Source organism: Felis catus, chromosome A1, assembly GCF_018350175.1.
Source record: "Felis catus isolate Fca126 chromosome A1, F.catus_Fca126_mat1.0, whole genome shotgun sequence".
NCBI lineage: Eukaryota > Metazoa > Chordata > Mammalia > Carnivora > Felidae > Felis > Felis catus.
The window spans coordinates 197,081,806-197,096,554 of record NC_058368.1 but is presented as its reverse complement, the minus strand read 5'-3'; the positions used below and the strand labels follow the sequence as shown (position 1 = coordinate 197,096,554).

The window sequence follows — 14,749 nt, the reverse complement described above, 5'->3', positions numbered from 1 at the left end:
CTAATATGGAAACAAAAACATGCCCAACACACCTAAAAGAGTAGCTACTTCAGATAGGGTGGTTACAAAGGTCTATTAAGGACAAAATACAGCCCTCCCTTGAATGGACTAGTCCAACAGCTTGTCTCCCTACTTCTCTGCTTAGATCCAGCCATCTGTCATAGGGGAGTCAAGGCCACCCGTTACACACGTAAAGGTTTTGTAACATGTTCCCACTGCAATCAGAGTAAGACTGAAGTTCACATTCAACAGAAAAATTTTGAACTACACCAGGACACTGTTCCACCGTTCATTGGAAATAGACAAGATAATCTCTGCCCTAACGGAGCTCACATTCTAGCGAAGGGAAATGAGAAAACGCATTTTAAAAACATAATAAAGTCAGAAAACAAGGGAATTGGAAGGGGAGAAAGCAGTAAGAGTGATGCGGGAGTCGGGCTCCAATTTTTAAAATCCCTCGCGTGATCTGTTCCGCTAATTGTGTTGTGTTGCCCCTCTTCCCTCCAATATTTCAGCGCGTTACTCGCAATGTACTCTCCCTATTGACTGGGTCTTTGCAAAAGCTGTTTACCTCTACCTGAACCACCTTCCTCCTCTTTGCATCTACGCATCCTTCAGCTTTCAATTCAACTATTTTTCCCTCTGGGGGCAACTGCCCACACTCGGCCACATCATGTTCCAGGCTTCCGTGACACCACGCCCCTCACCTTTAAACACCGGTCATATTTTGACTTAATGCGTTTGCCTTCGTTTATTGTTTACAACTTTACGTAAGCCCCTTTAGGGTACAGCTGAGATCCCCCGTGTTCCCGGCGGATTTCTGGACGAACACGGAGCCTGAGTCCTACAACGGGAACCCACCCTACGCGCCCCACGCGCGGGGGACCGGAAGTGTCGTGTTCCGTCGGGGACACCGGATGGACACGAGCACGGCGCGCAAAGACAGCCGGAAGTGTGGCGCTCGCGACCCGGACCCTGGGCCGGGAGAGCCCGCGAAGGCTGCCGGGAAGAGTGGCATCTAGCGCATCTCGTCATTTGGAGCAAGTGCGCTTGCGCTGCCTCCGTCAGCCGGGTTCGGGAATATGGCCGCGCGGTCAGTGTGGGCGGTCCGGCGGCTGGTGCAGCGCCTCCTGGCCTCGAGTGCCGCGTCCGAAGGCAGGTAAGCGAAGCAGGCCGCGAGTGGAGGGTTGAGGGTAGTGCGAGACGAGCGAGCTGGAAGGACGGTTGTGGGCTGGAAGGGCGCGAGCTGATCCACCAAGCTTCTCGGCTGCTCCGATCGGGCGCTCACGGCCCCATTCTACAGAGAAGGAAACTGAGGCACACAGTCGCGCCCTCTTGCCAGGCCAAGGAAGGTGGGAAGAGCGGAGGTCACGTTCCTCAGAGGTGGGAACTCTTCAGCCCCAAGCGTCGATTATGAATTGGGGATGTACCTTTCCCGGCCTTTACTCCCAACCTCCCCAGCCAGAGTGTCCGCTGTTAAATTGGAATTCTCCCCGTTGACTCCGTGTGTGCCTCTGGGCCAGTCCCTTCCCTGTTATCCCGGCTACACTTTACCTGTCGGTAAAAGGAGGGCGTTGGACTTGGCCTCTCCAAACGGCCCTTCCACCTGCTCCCCGGAGTCTATGAAGTTCCATTTGCTGCTGCTTTTCACCATCGGCTGCGGCACCTTTTATCGATCATTTGTCATGCTGATTGTAGAACTCTATGGGTAGTTCTTTTTATTCTCCCGTTCAATCGAGAAAACTGAGGTTTAGAAAAGTTGAGTAACTTATCCAAACTCAAACACTCCATAATTGTGGAACCCAGCCCCAGATTCAGGGCTCTAGAATCTGCTGTTTTAATTAGTGAGCAGCGTTAATTCTCAGGAACGATTCCGTGTTTAACTGTTTCTTCCTGAGAAAGAATAAAAAAGAGTGAATTGGGGGATGGGTAAGGTTGGACTTCCTGAAGTGTAAATTAAGCCGCGGGGTCTCCGGGAATTTCACATAACTATTTGTCACCTTTTTATCTTAACACACCTGACCTAGCTAGCACCCTGCCCTAGCATCCGGGTGTGAGGTTGAATTCAAGGTTTCTGGCTTTTTTTTTTTTTTTTTTTAAGTCTTTTTGGCAGTTTGTGATGTAGGTACTGGCCAGAAGAAGAAAGTTTCCTTCTGATAAAATTTCCCCTCCATTTCTGAAGCAGGAAGAATTGAGGGGATCAGCCTCAATTCTCCTCTTCAGACTTGGGCTTTGGCCATATTCTCTCTCTCTCTCTCTCTCTCTCTCTCTCTCTTTTTTTTTTTTTTTTTTTTTTTTTTTGGGCCATTTTCTCTTTAAACTGGCCCTGGGAGTATTTTGACCTAATTTCAATTGGATAAATGTAGATTTGTTAGGGGGTTAGGAGAAAGGAGGTATTTCACCCTGTGTGATTTGCCCCAGATCTATGGTGATCATATTTTCTGAACCAAAAATGGAGAAACCATATATAATCTGACACCAGATTGTAATAGCAGAGCCCAGTCCTGGCCTGGAAGGAAAGTCTGGAACGTAAAAGTCATCTTGCCCATAGCTTTATACTGAATGTTCCCTCTCCCTTTCTTGACGCAAACTCCTTTTCCCCCTTTAAATCTTTGCGTGGATGTCACCCCAGTGACTGCCCTTCATTATATGCCAGTTTATATATGTAAACTGTTTGCTTTAAAGAGCTCTGTGCTCATGGGTTGATTTTTATTGATGATTTTACTTCAAGTCAAATTATGAGCATCCAGGAGGTGTAATGGAAACTTCCTTGAAGGAGGAGTCAGAACTGCTACAACCCAAGATTTATAAAGTAGCCCCTGCTCTAAATGTCTTTCTTTGTAAACAACTGTATGTCAGACATTTGAGCTGTACCGAATTCCAGATTACAAACATGATTGAATACAAAGATCTGTTTTATTCACCTGTTTTTAGTGCACCCGCTGGAATGTATAGTGTTTTATAAGTATTTAATTGACGTGATTTTACAGAGAAGTGGGTTCCCAACTCAGAATTTCCCCTAACACAGGTTTTCTTCCATAAAAGCCTTACTTAAGCACTTGTGGTCAAGAAAGCTTTAGAATTCTAGGCCTAACTCCAGTTTGACACAGTCCCTTTACTAGGCTTAATTTTCCCCATTTGTGAAATGAAGGATTGAATCAGAAATGTATGGCTTTGTGTTTTGAATTCCTGCTTCTGATATTGCCCTGCTGGTTCTGGGTATTAGAACTTGGTTTTCTCTTGCTGAGTTTTGTGTCCCCACTTCTGGCTATTTCTGCTGCCTTGTGTTCAGTACCGTGGTTCAGCTGAATACTAGCTGTGTGATCTTAAGCAAGTCATAAGCCTCTCTGAGCCTCAGTTTTCTCATTTATACAGTTGAGGTGATAATACTATTTCTCTCACACTCTGTGAGATGAAAATAAAACCCGACTTAGTAAGCCCTTTATTTATTTATTTTAATGTTTCTTTATTTTTGAGAGAGAGACTGAGTGGCGGGGGGGGGGGGGGGGGGGAAGGGGCAGAGAGGCAGAGAGAGAGGGAGACACAGAATCCAAAGCAGGCTCCAGGCTCCAAGCTGTCAGCACAGAGCCTGACGCAGGGCTCGATCCCATGAACCGTGAGATCATGACCTGAGCTGAAGTCAAATGCTCAACCAACTGAGCCACCCAGGCGCCCCTTAGTTAGCCCTTTATAAGGGATCGCAGAGGGACTGACTGAGGGCACTTTGGCTTTTTGTGATAGCATTTTTTCATCACGTGCCACCTCCCTCCCCCTTTAGGGGACGGCTGCATCCTTTCAGCACCGCCACCCAGAGAACTGCTGGAGAGGACTGCAGTTCTGAGGACCCTCCCGATGACCTTGGGCCCTCTCTTGCAGAACGAGCCTTAAAGCTTAAAGCTGTGAAACTGGAGAAAGAAGTCCAGGACTTAACAGTGAGTAGATTTTATCTGTTCTTCACATCCTCTCTCTGGTTTAATATCTGTATAACGTTTTCATGTCAGTTTTTTCAATTAAATTTCCTCTGATTGGCTCTTTACCTCTCACCCCACCTCCACCCTCTTGCTAGGTATGTTAGGCAACATAGTCTATAGTCATTTAAAAACCTGTTGTGTCACAGTACTTAGATACCTAATGTTGTGGTAGCTTCAGAGGAGGTACAGTGCCTGGCGTGTAGTAAAACTCAATAGATACTTGTTGAATGAATGACATCGCTTATCATTTTACTCTGCCGATCAGACTGCATCCGGTATACTCTCCCGGTACTGGGTTGACAAACACCCTTTGAAGGTGATAATTAGAGTAGTTCCAAAGCAAGACCACCCAGAATAGTGAGGAGGTAGGAAAGCATGTCTTAGGAGAGCAATTAAAGGAATCAAAGATTGTAAGAATGAAAGAGGAAGAGATTAAAGGAGCTAAACATACCGTTGTCCTAGAGTTCAGTTCAATGAATGAAAGAGGGTGGCAGTATTGGCTGAGTGTGAAAAAGGAAGCTTTCTCTCAAGATAATGAGCTTGAAAAGCAAGTGTTCAGAGTAGGAGGCTAAATGACAGTCTGTCAGGGCTGCTATAAAGAGTAGGTTCCTGGGGCGCCTGGTTGCCTCAGTTGGTTGAGTGTCTGACTTATTTTGGCTCGGGTCATGATCTCACGGTTCATGGGATTGAGCCCCGAGTCAGGCTCTACACTGATAGCACGGAGCCTGCTTAGGATTCTGTCTCTCTGTCTCTCTCTCAAAATAAAGAAATAAACACAAACACAAGAGAGTAGCTTCCTGCCTTGGCTGGGGATTTGGAGTAGTTGATCTAAGATTCCTACAGTTCCTCATTTTTTTAATAAAAATCAGTCACAAGGGTGAAGGTTGTAAAGGCAGCAAAAACACTCTTTTCCACCAGCAAGCATGTTTTCTGATCATTTTCACTTTGCTTTTGGTGTTCAGATGAGATACCAGAGAGCTGTAGCTGATGGTGAAAACATAAGGCGGCGAACCCAGAGATGTGTAGAAGATGCCAAGATATTTGGTGAGAGATTTATTCACGATAAAAATTCAAATGCCTTTTAGTTTAAGGATGCTTACTAGCAGTTTTGCAAACTGAACATAGTAAACAACACAGCTGCGTCCTAAACCAGTCCCTACCCTGTTCTTGCACCCTTGCCATATGCTTTCTGAAATGTTTATTGGGAATGTTGCCACGTGAACCATTTGCTACAATAATGCTTGCTTTCGTTTTGACCAAAACCTTGGTTATTTTATTTTTCAAGCACGTACGCGTAACATCCTGGGCCTTCTACATTCAATTCTGTTTAACTCGTTAATGAAGAAGTGAATCATTAAGATGTTCAGAGGAGAATCCAAAGAGCAAGATGCATGAGTAATCAGGCATATTAAAATTTTCTTGGTAGAAGGAAAATTACTCTAGATCCATAGAACAGTAATGAACTGTATCTTCACCAATTTTCACTACTATGGGCAATAACCATTTGCCTTACCATTAGTATTGACAACTTACTAAGTTATAAAATAACTCAAAGACGTATGGAAGCAGATTAACTCTGGAAGTTGTGCTAGATTACATCTGTTTTTTCATTGATGACTGAAAAAGGTTTTTTGGTCCAATTTAAAGTCTTTCTTGAGGCTCCTGGGTGGCTCAGTCAGTTAAGCATCCGACTTCAGCTCAGGTCATGATCTCACTGTTTGTGGGTTCGAGCCTCACATCGGGCTCTGTGCTGACAGCTCAGAGCCTAGAGCCTGCTTCGGATTCTGTGTCTCCTTCTGTCTCTGCCCCTCCCCCACTCCTGCTCCGTCTGTCTCTCAAAAATAAACAAACATTAAAAAAATTTTTTTTTTCTTAAGTCAGAGGCACCTGGCTGGCTCAGTCAGTGTAGCATGCAGCTTTTAATTTTGGGGTTGTAAGTTCGAGCCCCACATTGGGTACAGAGATTATTTAAAAATGAAATCTTAAAAGTATATCCATATGAAGGCTGCACATTTAAAAAATATAAAAAATAAAGTCTTTCAGAAGTATTTCTCTGAACACACAACATCTTGTTCCAGATATGTTCACGAAAGTGTTAGTAGAGGGCAAATCTGTGATTACTTGAGATGCTCGCAATTTCATACAGACCATTGTACTTTCACTGCACATAGAATAAAGGTGCTTGAGGGGCCCTTGGGTTCTTTCTAGTACAATCTTCTCTTATAGGTGAGCTGAAAAAAATTAATTGGTGACAGAGGCATGAGTCCATTGTCTCCTGACCGCCAGTCTATTATTCATTCCCCTGTATCACATTACCTCCTGTTCTCTTCATTTATCTGCTGTTTGTGCATAGGATTCGCTTCATTCCTGTCCTGTCCATTCATTCCCCTATTCAAACCCTAGTGCTTTGGCATAGCCTTCTGCTTCTCATTCAGTGCTATGGACATCACGTTTCAAGGCTTTGAGTATTAGCTAAGGACTGACCCCCAGATTGTATCACTGATAATTTCATCCACGTTTTAGTGTCTTACTTCCAACTGTCAGGACAGGGCTTAGCAAACTACAGCCTATAGGCCAAGCCTGCGACCTGTTAGTCAATAAATATAGTTCTGAATTTCATTGTTAAAAATTGGGGGGAATTTATTGTCTCTTGTTAAATGATCACCTACATAAGATCCTTGGGTTTTTTCCGTCTTGTCCCACAAAGCCTAAAATATTTATATATGGTCCTTAATAGGAAAAGTTTGCTGACTTTGAGCTACAAGGAATTTCTGTAGCAAATAAACCAACTGTGGTACCTGGGGAAGACTTCTTGCCTGCTTGAAGGGTGCAGGGTAAGTTGTCTTACCAGAAGTCAGGCTGTGATGAGTTTGGAACAGACTTCCATCAGTTTCCTCAAGACTTGATAAGGTTCCTAGGAACAAGCAAATATTTAGCTAAACCATAAAACAGTTTGATAATCTATTAATTTATGGTGCAAAATGTGTCTAGCAATATGCCTGCCACATAAGTCATTTGCCTGGATCATTTCCTCCTAGTGGCCAGGAATATTAGAAAAATTGAAGATTGCTCAGGAAGTCTGGAGGTAGAAACACACTAGAAAGCTTTTAGTATGGAACACAGCATGATGACTCCTTCCAGGGATTGCTTTGTCTCAATAACTCACCTTCTCTTAAACAGATCATAAAGATTCTCCCCCACCCACAAGAAATAATGTAGACGCCAACTTCCTTTTGAAGTAACAATAATGAGAATAGAATCGGAGTGTGGACCCCACACTATATAAACAAGAGAACCTGGGCTTCTATTTTCCCAAATGCTTACAACTTGATTGAACAGAAGCCGGGGTTCTTTGTACCATTTTAATGTACAGTCAGCCCAGAAGCTTAGAGCTTTCAAATTTCTATTAGAGTGTATGTCTTCTTTTAATAGTCAGGGCATGCTTTGGATACCCCTGGTTGATCTTTATGAGACATTCTTTTCTCACCGGTGTTCTGATCTAATCGGCATACTTTTCAAGCCTTCGGCTAATCTCTTCTACCTTTTCAACTGATTTCATTAATAGCCATTAATATTTACGGCTGCCATCCCTGATGGAGGTGAGGGAGGTATCTTGTGGTACTCTGATCACACCGAGTCTGGTTCCCTGGAAACGCCTCCTGGTTTTGCCCTTTTCCTCTCCTTCACCTCCTCCTACTCCAGACCGGGTCACACCAGCTGATTCCTTCACGTGGCTCTCCTTTTTCTTGTATCTTCTCTTCCTGCCCATCTGTCATGCCCCCAGCACCCCAGATCCATTTTGTATGTTATTATTAGACTAATTTGAATCATTTTATACTTGTTTTGCTCAAGATACTATAGTGAATCTCTGTCACCCAGAAGTTAAAGATAGAATCCTTACCTCTGTCAGTTATTCTTCTAGAATCTAGGCAGTAAGTCTGGGGAATCTCTTCTCTGTCATCTCTTTTATTGCTTCCCTGTGGCTGAGCTTCCTTTTTATCTCTGAGTACAGTTAAACTGGCTATCTGTTATGACACATGGCCTTAAAACTGCCCCTGGATTAAAACCAGAACAGAGTCTTTCACCCTTACCATTGCTTTGCTGTTATGATAGATACCTGTAATGATGACATTCCTTATCATTTCTGTAAGAAAAATCAAGATGCGGCATTGGGAGTAATGAGATTTCTCAACAACTGAGTTTAGTTTCAGAACAGTTTTTGTGACTGAAAAGGTTAAGCAAGTTTCATGGCCCATCTCCAGCAAGTATACGTAACTTCGTGGCAGGCAGTTGAAGACTCACCTCACCTACGGAGTATCTTACTTTCCTGCTCCTATTTCGCCGATTCTCAATAACCATTCTTGAATCTCCCTTAGCATGGTCTTATCAAATAATTTTTGTATTATTGCCCCCTGCCCCATGACATACTCATGTCTTATCCCTATTGAGAATGCATGCCTTAGCAAAATTGAGACGTGAGAATTTTCAAAATGTACATAACTCAATATTAAAGGTGAATAGCAACAAAAATACAAGAAGCATTGACCAGGTTTTTAAAAGACAGGTTTCTGATCTTCCCGTGTGTAGTCTTACCTAGGTCTTAGATTCTAACCATCTTCTCCATTTCCTGGTAGGCTGCCCGGTCATATGCCTTCCCAGAGAAACACTGGTTTGTCAGTTGGGTTCAGGTGGTAATTGTTGATCCCTGAGTCCTGTGTGGCAATCATCCTACTTCTGGGGTGTCCAGTAGGCTAGCCCTTATGTGGGCCTTCCCCATACCCCACCCCCAAAAGCAAAGTGATTTCCTCACAAACAATAAAAGTGTGTGGTTTCTCTAGGAATTCAGAGTTTCTGTAAGGACTTGGTAGAGGTGGCAGACATTTTGGAGAAGACTACAGAGTACATTTCTGAAGAAACAGAGCCCGGGGACCAGAAGCTCACTCTGGAGAAGATCTTCCGAGGGTTATCACTTTTAGAAGCAAAGCTGAAAAGTGTGTTTGCCAAACATGGCCTAGAGAAGATGACACCCATCGGTGACAAATACGACCCTCATGAGCATGAACTCATCTGTCACGTGCCCGCTGGCGTTGGGGTACAGCCCGGCACCGTGGCATTAGTAAGGCAAGATGGCTACAAGCTTCATGGCCGCACCATTAGACTTGCCCAGGTGGAAGTGGCCGTGGAGTCTCAGAGAAGACTATGAAAGGACCGTGAGGAACTGGATGTTCTCCCAGAGTACAGTCACCTGTGTTTCCTTTATTTATTAAACTAGGTTTGTATTGTACATGAGGTACTTCATGTGATCTGTTTTGGATTTAGTCATATTGGCTTTATTTCTAAAATACTCTACGGATTTAATGTGACCTATGTGGTCTCATCAGAAGTCTTGCCATTGGGCATTTGAACAATGTGACAAGTGATCCTGTGGCCTTTGTCCAAATCTGTTTAAGAAAATTATTTTAAAATTGGTACTCTGATGACTATCAATTGAAAATCTTTTTAAAGGATGGAAACGAGGATATGTTTATGTATTTTCAGCTAAATGTTTAATGGTCTCTGTAACAGGAATGATATAGGATCTGTTATTTCGTGGGAAAAGGAGATGGTAGGGATTGATTCAACGTCTGGGTACTTAGATCGTTTAGATCGTTTGGGTTGATTTTTATACACATAGATTTTTTTTTTTTTTTTAGGACTTCCCCTTGTTATTTTTCCTTTAGCCACCTTTTGTCCCTGTAGTCCCCACCAGGTGGGCCATATTCACACTCATTGTCCCTTTCCAGTTCCCGTTTACAAGGGCTAATTAAGGCCAAGGCAAGACTTGGAAGGCAAGGAGTATCAAGAAATTCAAGGTACGAGGTCCCTTTCAAGCAAGTATGACCAAGAAACGTTGTGCTGTCTTTGCTGAGTTTCCTTCAGATTTTCAGCCTCCCTGGGTATATAATCATTTCAGGGTAACTGAAGCAGCACCCATAGCCAATGATCCAAGTTGGTCTGTATAAGTAATTTACCTACAGCTTTTCTCTCCACTAGCCCTTAAATCTTCCACTTCTTCAAATTTGCTTTATCGTCCTTTATTAGATTATGCAGGGAGGTGGTCAGGACAAAAATAGGTTCCTACAATTTCTCATTTCGTTTAGTTATGCTGATTTTTTTTTTTTTTTTTTTTTTTTGGTACTCACAAATCACTACCTCTCTCACACTGATAAACTTTGTTTTCTAGTTTTTGTTTGTCTTATGTCACATGTATTAATATCTAGCTGGAGTTAGTGAGACTGTGTGGTTTTGTTTGTTTGTTTGTTTTTTCTAGTCTTACTTATACCTGGTGCTCTGTAACAGATTTGGTCAGTAAATAAGTGAATGAATGACCTATGAATCAGACTTTAGAAAGGAGGTCAGTTATGGATTTGTAATGTTCGAAGAGGCCTTAATGATGATCTCATCTCACCCTTTCAGCTTCTTAAGAATGAAGACATCTTTTAAGAACTGGACTCAAAAATGTCTAAAACCAGTAAACTGAATTTCTGTGAGAACTTGAATAAGGAATAACTAGATACTAACTTTAATCATTTAAGCTTCCACAGTTCTGTAATGAACGTGCAAGTGTGTCCCCAGCAAACAAATGTCGTTGGAGGTCCAGATTGCATGGGTTCAGGTTTTTACGTCAGTTACCCATAAAGTAAATCCATTTCTAGAACTTTATGACCCCATTCCGTGGAGTGGTAAAAGTTATCCTCTTAGACATCATAGATGGTTCTAGCACACTCCGCACATATCAATAAAACCATCCCCCAATGGGCCCTGCCATCTCCACCAGAATTAGACACTTAAAAAAAAAAAAAAAAAAAAAAAAAAAAAAAGCAAGTACATGCTTTTAAGAAGCAAACAAAAGACTGGTGTAAGATTTTTAAAACCAGAACCGCTTTCTGCTTTCCACTAAGTACGTACTATAAACTTAATGAGCATCAGAGTTCACAATAAGAACTGGATTTTTTTGCCTTCATTCCTTTGAGACTGACCGACGGTGACAAGAAAAGGAGCCGATGACAATTACCTAGGCTTCCGTGAGTTACGAGCTGTCATTTATCAGTGATTTAGAACCACCATAATTTTAGGTATGGCATGTTCCAAGTACTTCAAGAGTTTTCTAGTATTCCTTGCAACCTCCCGTTTTAGCAAGGAGATTGGGAGAATTTTAGATTTTTTTGTTATTCAGTAGTTATGCAGACTTAAAAGTGTAAATTTAGAAGATGGGGCTATAACAGTAAGAATCTCAAAAAGTTGGGCTTTTGGGAGCCAGAGCAGCATAAGAGAGCAGGGGCTCTGTAGGCATTGACTTGAATGTAAATCCCAGCCCAGTCTGTGTCACCTTGGGCCCCAGTCATCTCACCCTCCAGAGCCTGCTTCCTCGTTTGTACAATGATTACAATTCTCTCGCAGTACTGTGAGGATTGGATGAAATGTGTAAACTGTCTACTACAGTAGGCCCTCAAATATTTATTTTTATTACTTTTTATTATATATGTGGTTTTGCCTCTGCTTTTATAGCTGCCCTGAAGTCTAAGGAAAAGGGAAGGCTGGTTAAGTGATGCTTTTCTATAAAAAATTGTAGTTTAATCAATCACAGTGACTTGTTTTCCTGCCACCTTCATTTTTTTCTGTTGTTGTTTTTTTTAAACATAAATCCACACTTTCAGACTGAAGGAGCAAGAAAATTGTGTCAGTGCTCTTATTATTTTCATCTTGACGGGAAAGCGAAAAGACATTGTAGGCCTGCAGTTGTGTAAGGAAGCTTTGGCTCACTTGAAGAGGGGATCTTGGTGTTTTAGTACGTACAGTCTAACAGTCTACAAATCTTTTACAGATTTTCTTCACGGCCATAAGGGTATCAGTTTGATACTGATAAATTAATTGGTGCTCTTTCATGGCAAAGGATTTGATAAGTGAAGAAAGGGTCTTGAACACTAAAGCAAATTAAATAGGGATATTCAGAAGCAACTTCAATAAAACCTGAGTTGATGTAACCGCAGATCATGTGTTTAGTGTGTTTGTCTGCCTAAATGTTGACATTATGGCCACCGCATTGATTGTAGACCCATCTTGGTGATGCACCGTTGAGGTTCCTTGAGATCTCACAGCGGCCCAGCTATGTGCATGCAGTGAGATGCAGGCATCACACACCCTGCCTTGGGGTTGAAGTCTTACCTGTTTTCCTGCCTCCTTGCCTTGCTTCATTCTGATTTCTCCGTATTTCTTAGATCTGGACTCCTGCTTCTGCCTTCCTCTCTGTCATTGCCTTATTTTCTTATGCGTGTTTCTTGGTTCTAATTGTATTATCTGCTTCTGATCCTCCCAACCAGATTACTAACATGTGGCCTCATTCTGACTTTCAGCTTCCACGAGTTCTTGCCAAGGTCTACCTGGCTTTGTCCATACATCTGCTCAACTGGTTTCCACATACCTGGCCTGACTGAGTGGCCCTTCACTCTTAGAGCTCAGCCATCAACTTAAGAGCAAACTGAAGGGCTTGTGAAGTGGAACGGGCCCTAGCTGAGCTTTCAGCTGATAGCCAACACCGTCTTGCCAGGCCTCTTGGGGAGCCATTTTGAAAGTGGATCCTCCAGCCCCTAGTGGAGCAGCTCCGTCTGATACCACATGGAACACAGATGAGCTGATCGGAGTCCTGCCCAAAATGCAGATTTATGGCCAAAGTAAGTGATTGTTACTTTTAGCCACTAAGTTTTGGGGCAGTTTGTTATGCAGTAATAGGTAATTGATAGAGTCTCCCAGCTTCACTTCCAGCCTCACTAGTTTTGCACCTCGGCCACCAGAATTCTCCCTCCTTGCTTTTACAGCTCTTTTGAACTTGTCCCACAGCTTCGGTGTGCTCACCCATTATCAATGGGTTTGTTGTAGGATGGAAAGAACTTCCTAATAGGAGAAAACACAGCTAAAGTTTCTAGGGTTCACAAAGACCTTAAAATTAAAAGCAAAGTAGAGTCAAGAAGTTGAATTTTCGCGGTACCTGGGTGGCTCAGTTAGGGATCCCACTTAAGCTCAGGTCATGTTCTCATGGCTTGTGGGTTCCAGCCCCATGTCAGGCTCTGTGCTGACAGCTGGGAGCCTGGAGCCTGCTTCGGATTCTGTGTCTCTGGCTCTCTACCCCTCCTCCACTCCTACTCTGTCTCTCAAAAACAAGTAAACATTAAGAAAAAAAAAAATTTTTTTAAGTGTTGAATTTTAGCTCCTCTCTCCTTTTGTCCACCGTCGCAGTGTGTGTGCGATTGACTGTTCTCACCATGTCTTCTCACGAGACTTTCAGTATCAAGAGATTCCTGGCCAAGGAACAACAGCAGAATCGTCCCATTCTCTAGTGGATTTGGATGAAAACTGGTAATAAAATACACAACTCCAAGAGGAGACATTAAAGAACCACACTGGGTCTCTAAAAAAATCCCCCGTGAGATGGCATACATATTTATGCTGCATGAACGTCATTTGCTCATATCCTATCACTGTAAACTTCTCTACTACCTGAACAATAGACATGTTTTATTTGGAAAATGATTTTTCTCTGTTCCTATGCTTCTGCACCAATAGATTGGTTCAGTAATAAATATGTGAGAACTTTTTTCGGAAAAAAAAAAAAGTTGAAATTTAAAGTTAATAAAATTTACCCTACTGTGAGAAATAAGCCCGCTGCCCCAATCAAAGCGGGGACACGGAGCCTCGGAGCACAGTGAAGCGAGGCTTTAATGAACGTTCCTGCATGAGCGGGTATGTGAGGAAGAGGCACACTCGGAGCAGTTACAGCAGGCAATTTAGCTCCTAGCATGCAAGTCCCTCCCCTGATTCCTCATTGGCTGAGCACTACAGAGGTTGTTACAGCCTTACCGGAAGTGGCTTATGCCCATGTAAGGCAACAAGTAGTCTGATTGGAACAAATGAACATTCTTTGAGGTGATGAAAAGATTTCAGTTCTTCTGCACATGCTCATGGCAAAGCCTGTGAAAATAAGCCCACAAAAAAGAGGGGAAGAAGAACCAGGAAGTGAAGTGTCTGAGGGTTTGTTGGTTGGGGGGGAGGGGGGGTCATGCATATATACGATAGGTTGTAAACCTATCTTTAACTAGACAGCACAGCTTTTATTTGGTATTTCTGAAAATGAATCATCTCACTTCTCACACCTATCAAAAACTACAAGAATCAGATTAAGTCAGCACATAAGAGAACTTTGTCACAAAGTGATTGATGAATGCTGTCTAACAAAAAATTTAAGGGAATATCTTGAGTCACTGGGAATGAACTTAAAAAGTTTGGCATTGGGCAGGGGGGGTACCTGGGGGGCACCTGGGGGGCTCAGTAAGTTAAGCATCCAACTTGGTTTCAGCTCAGGTCATGATCTCACGGTTCCGTGAATTCAAGCACTGCATCGCTGCTTGGGATTCTCTGTCTCCCTCTGCACCTCCCTCGATCACGCTCGCTCTCTCTCTCAGAAATCAGTAAACTTAAAAAAAAGTTTTCCTTTCTGAAATAGCATTGCCAAAAAGATTTTTTTTTTTAAGATTATAAGAAACGGATGCTTGTTCATCTACCACTTGACTAGTAATCCAGTTTGGCCTCGTTGAGACTCACAAAGCCGACTTAGAATCCCAGCCATATGCTCTTTTACTATTCTCTGAATCCTTTCAGTTTCTTCTTTTAGCCATAATCTGACTGGATAAATATGGGTTTTCCTTATTTATCATGAAACTCATTCCCAACTTTATTTTCTGCTA

The 14,749-nt window shown here is 42.8% G+C and overlaps 1 protein-coding gene across 2 annotated transcripts; it reads left to right on the top strand.

The window, feature by feature from the left end:
- Positions 1 to 1,010: 1,010 nt before the first annotated feature.
- GRPEL2 (GrpE like 2, mitochondrial) lies at positions 1,011 to 13,122 on the top strand. 2 transcript variants are annotated; one of them, XR_002145019.3, is made up of 5 exons: positions 1,011 to 1,159; positions 3,779 to 3,932; positions 4,934 to 5,015; positions 8,810 to 9,243; positions 12,365 to 13,122. XR_002145019.3 is itself a non-coding variant. In XM_003981408.6 (4 exons), the coding sequence occupies exons 1-4, from the start codon at positions 1,083 to 1,085 to the stop codon at positions 9,172 to 9,174; spliced, it is 678 nt and encodes a 225-aa protein (XP_003981457.1). In that variant the 5' UTR covers positions 1,011 to 1,082; the 3' UTR covers positions 9,175 to 12,000. The 2 variants fall into 2 exon arrangements, 1 of the variants encoding a protein (XP_003981457.1); XM_003981408.6 differs by lacking the exon at positions 12,365 to 13,122 and having other exon boundaries at positions 8,810 to 12,000.
- The last annotated feature ends 1,627 nt before the right edge of the window (positions 13,123 to 14,749 follow it).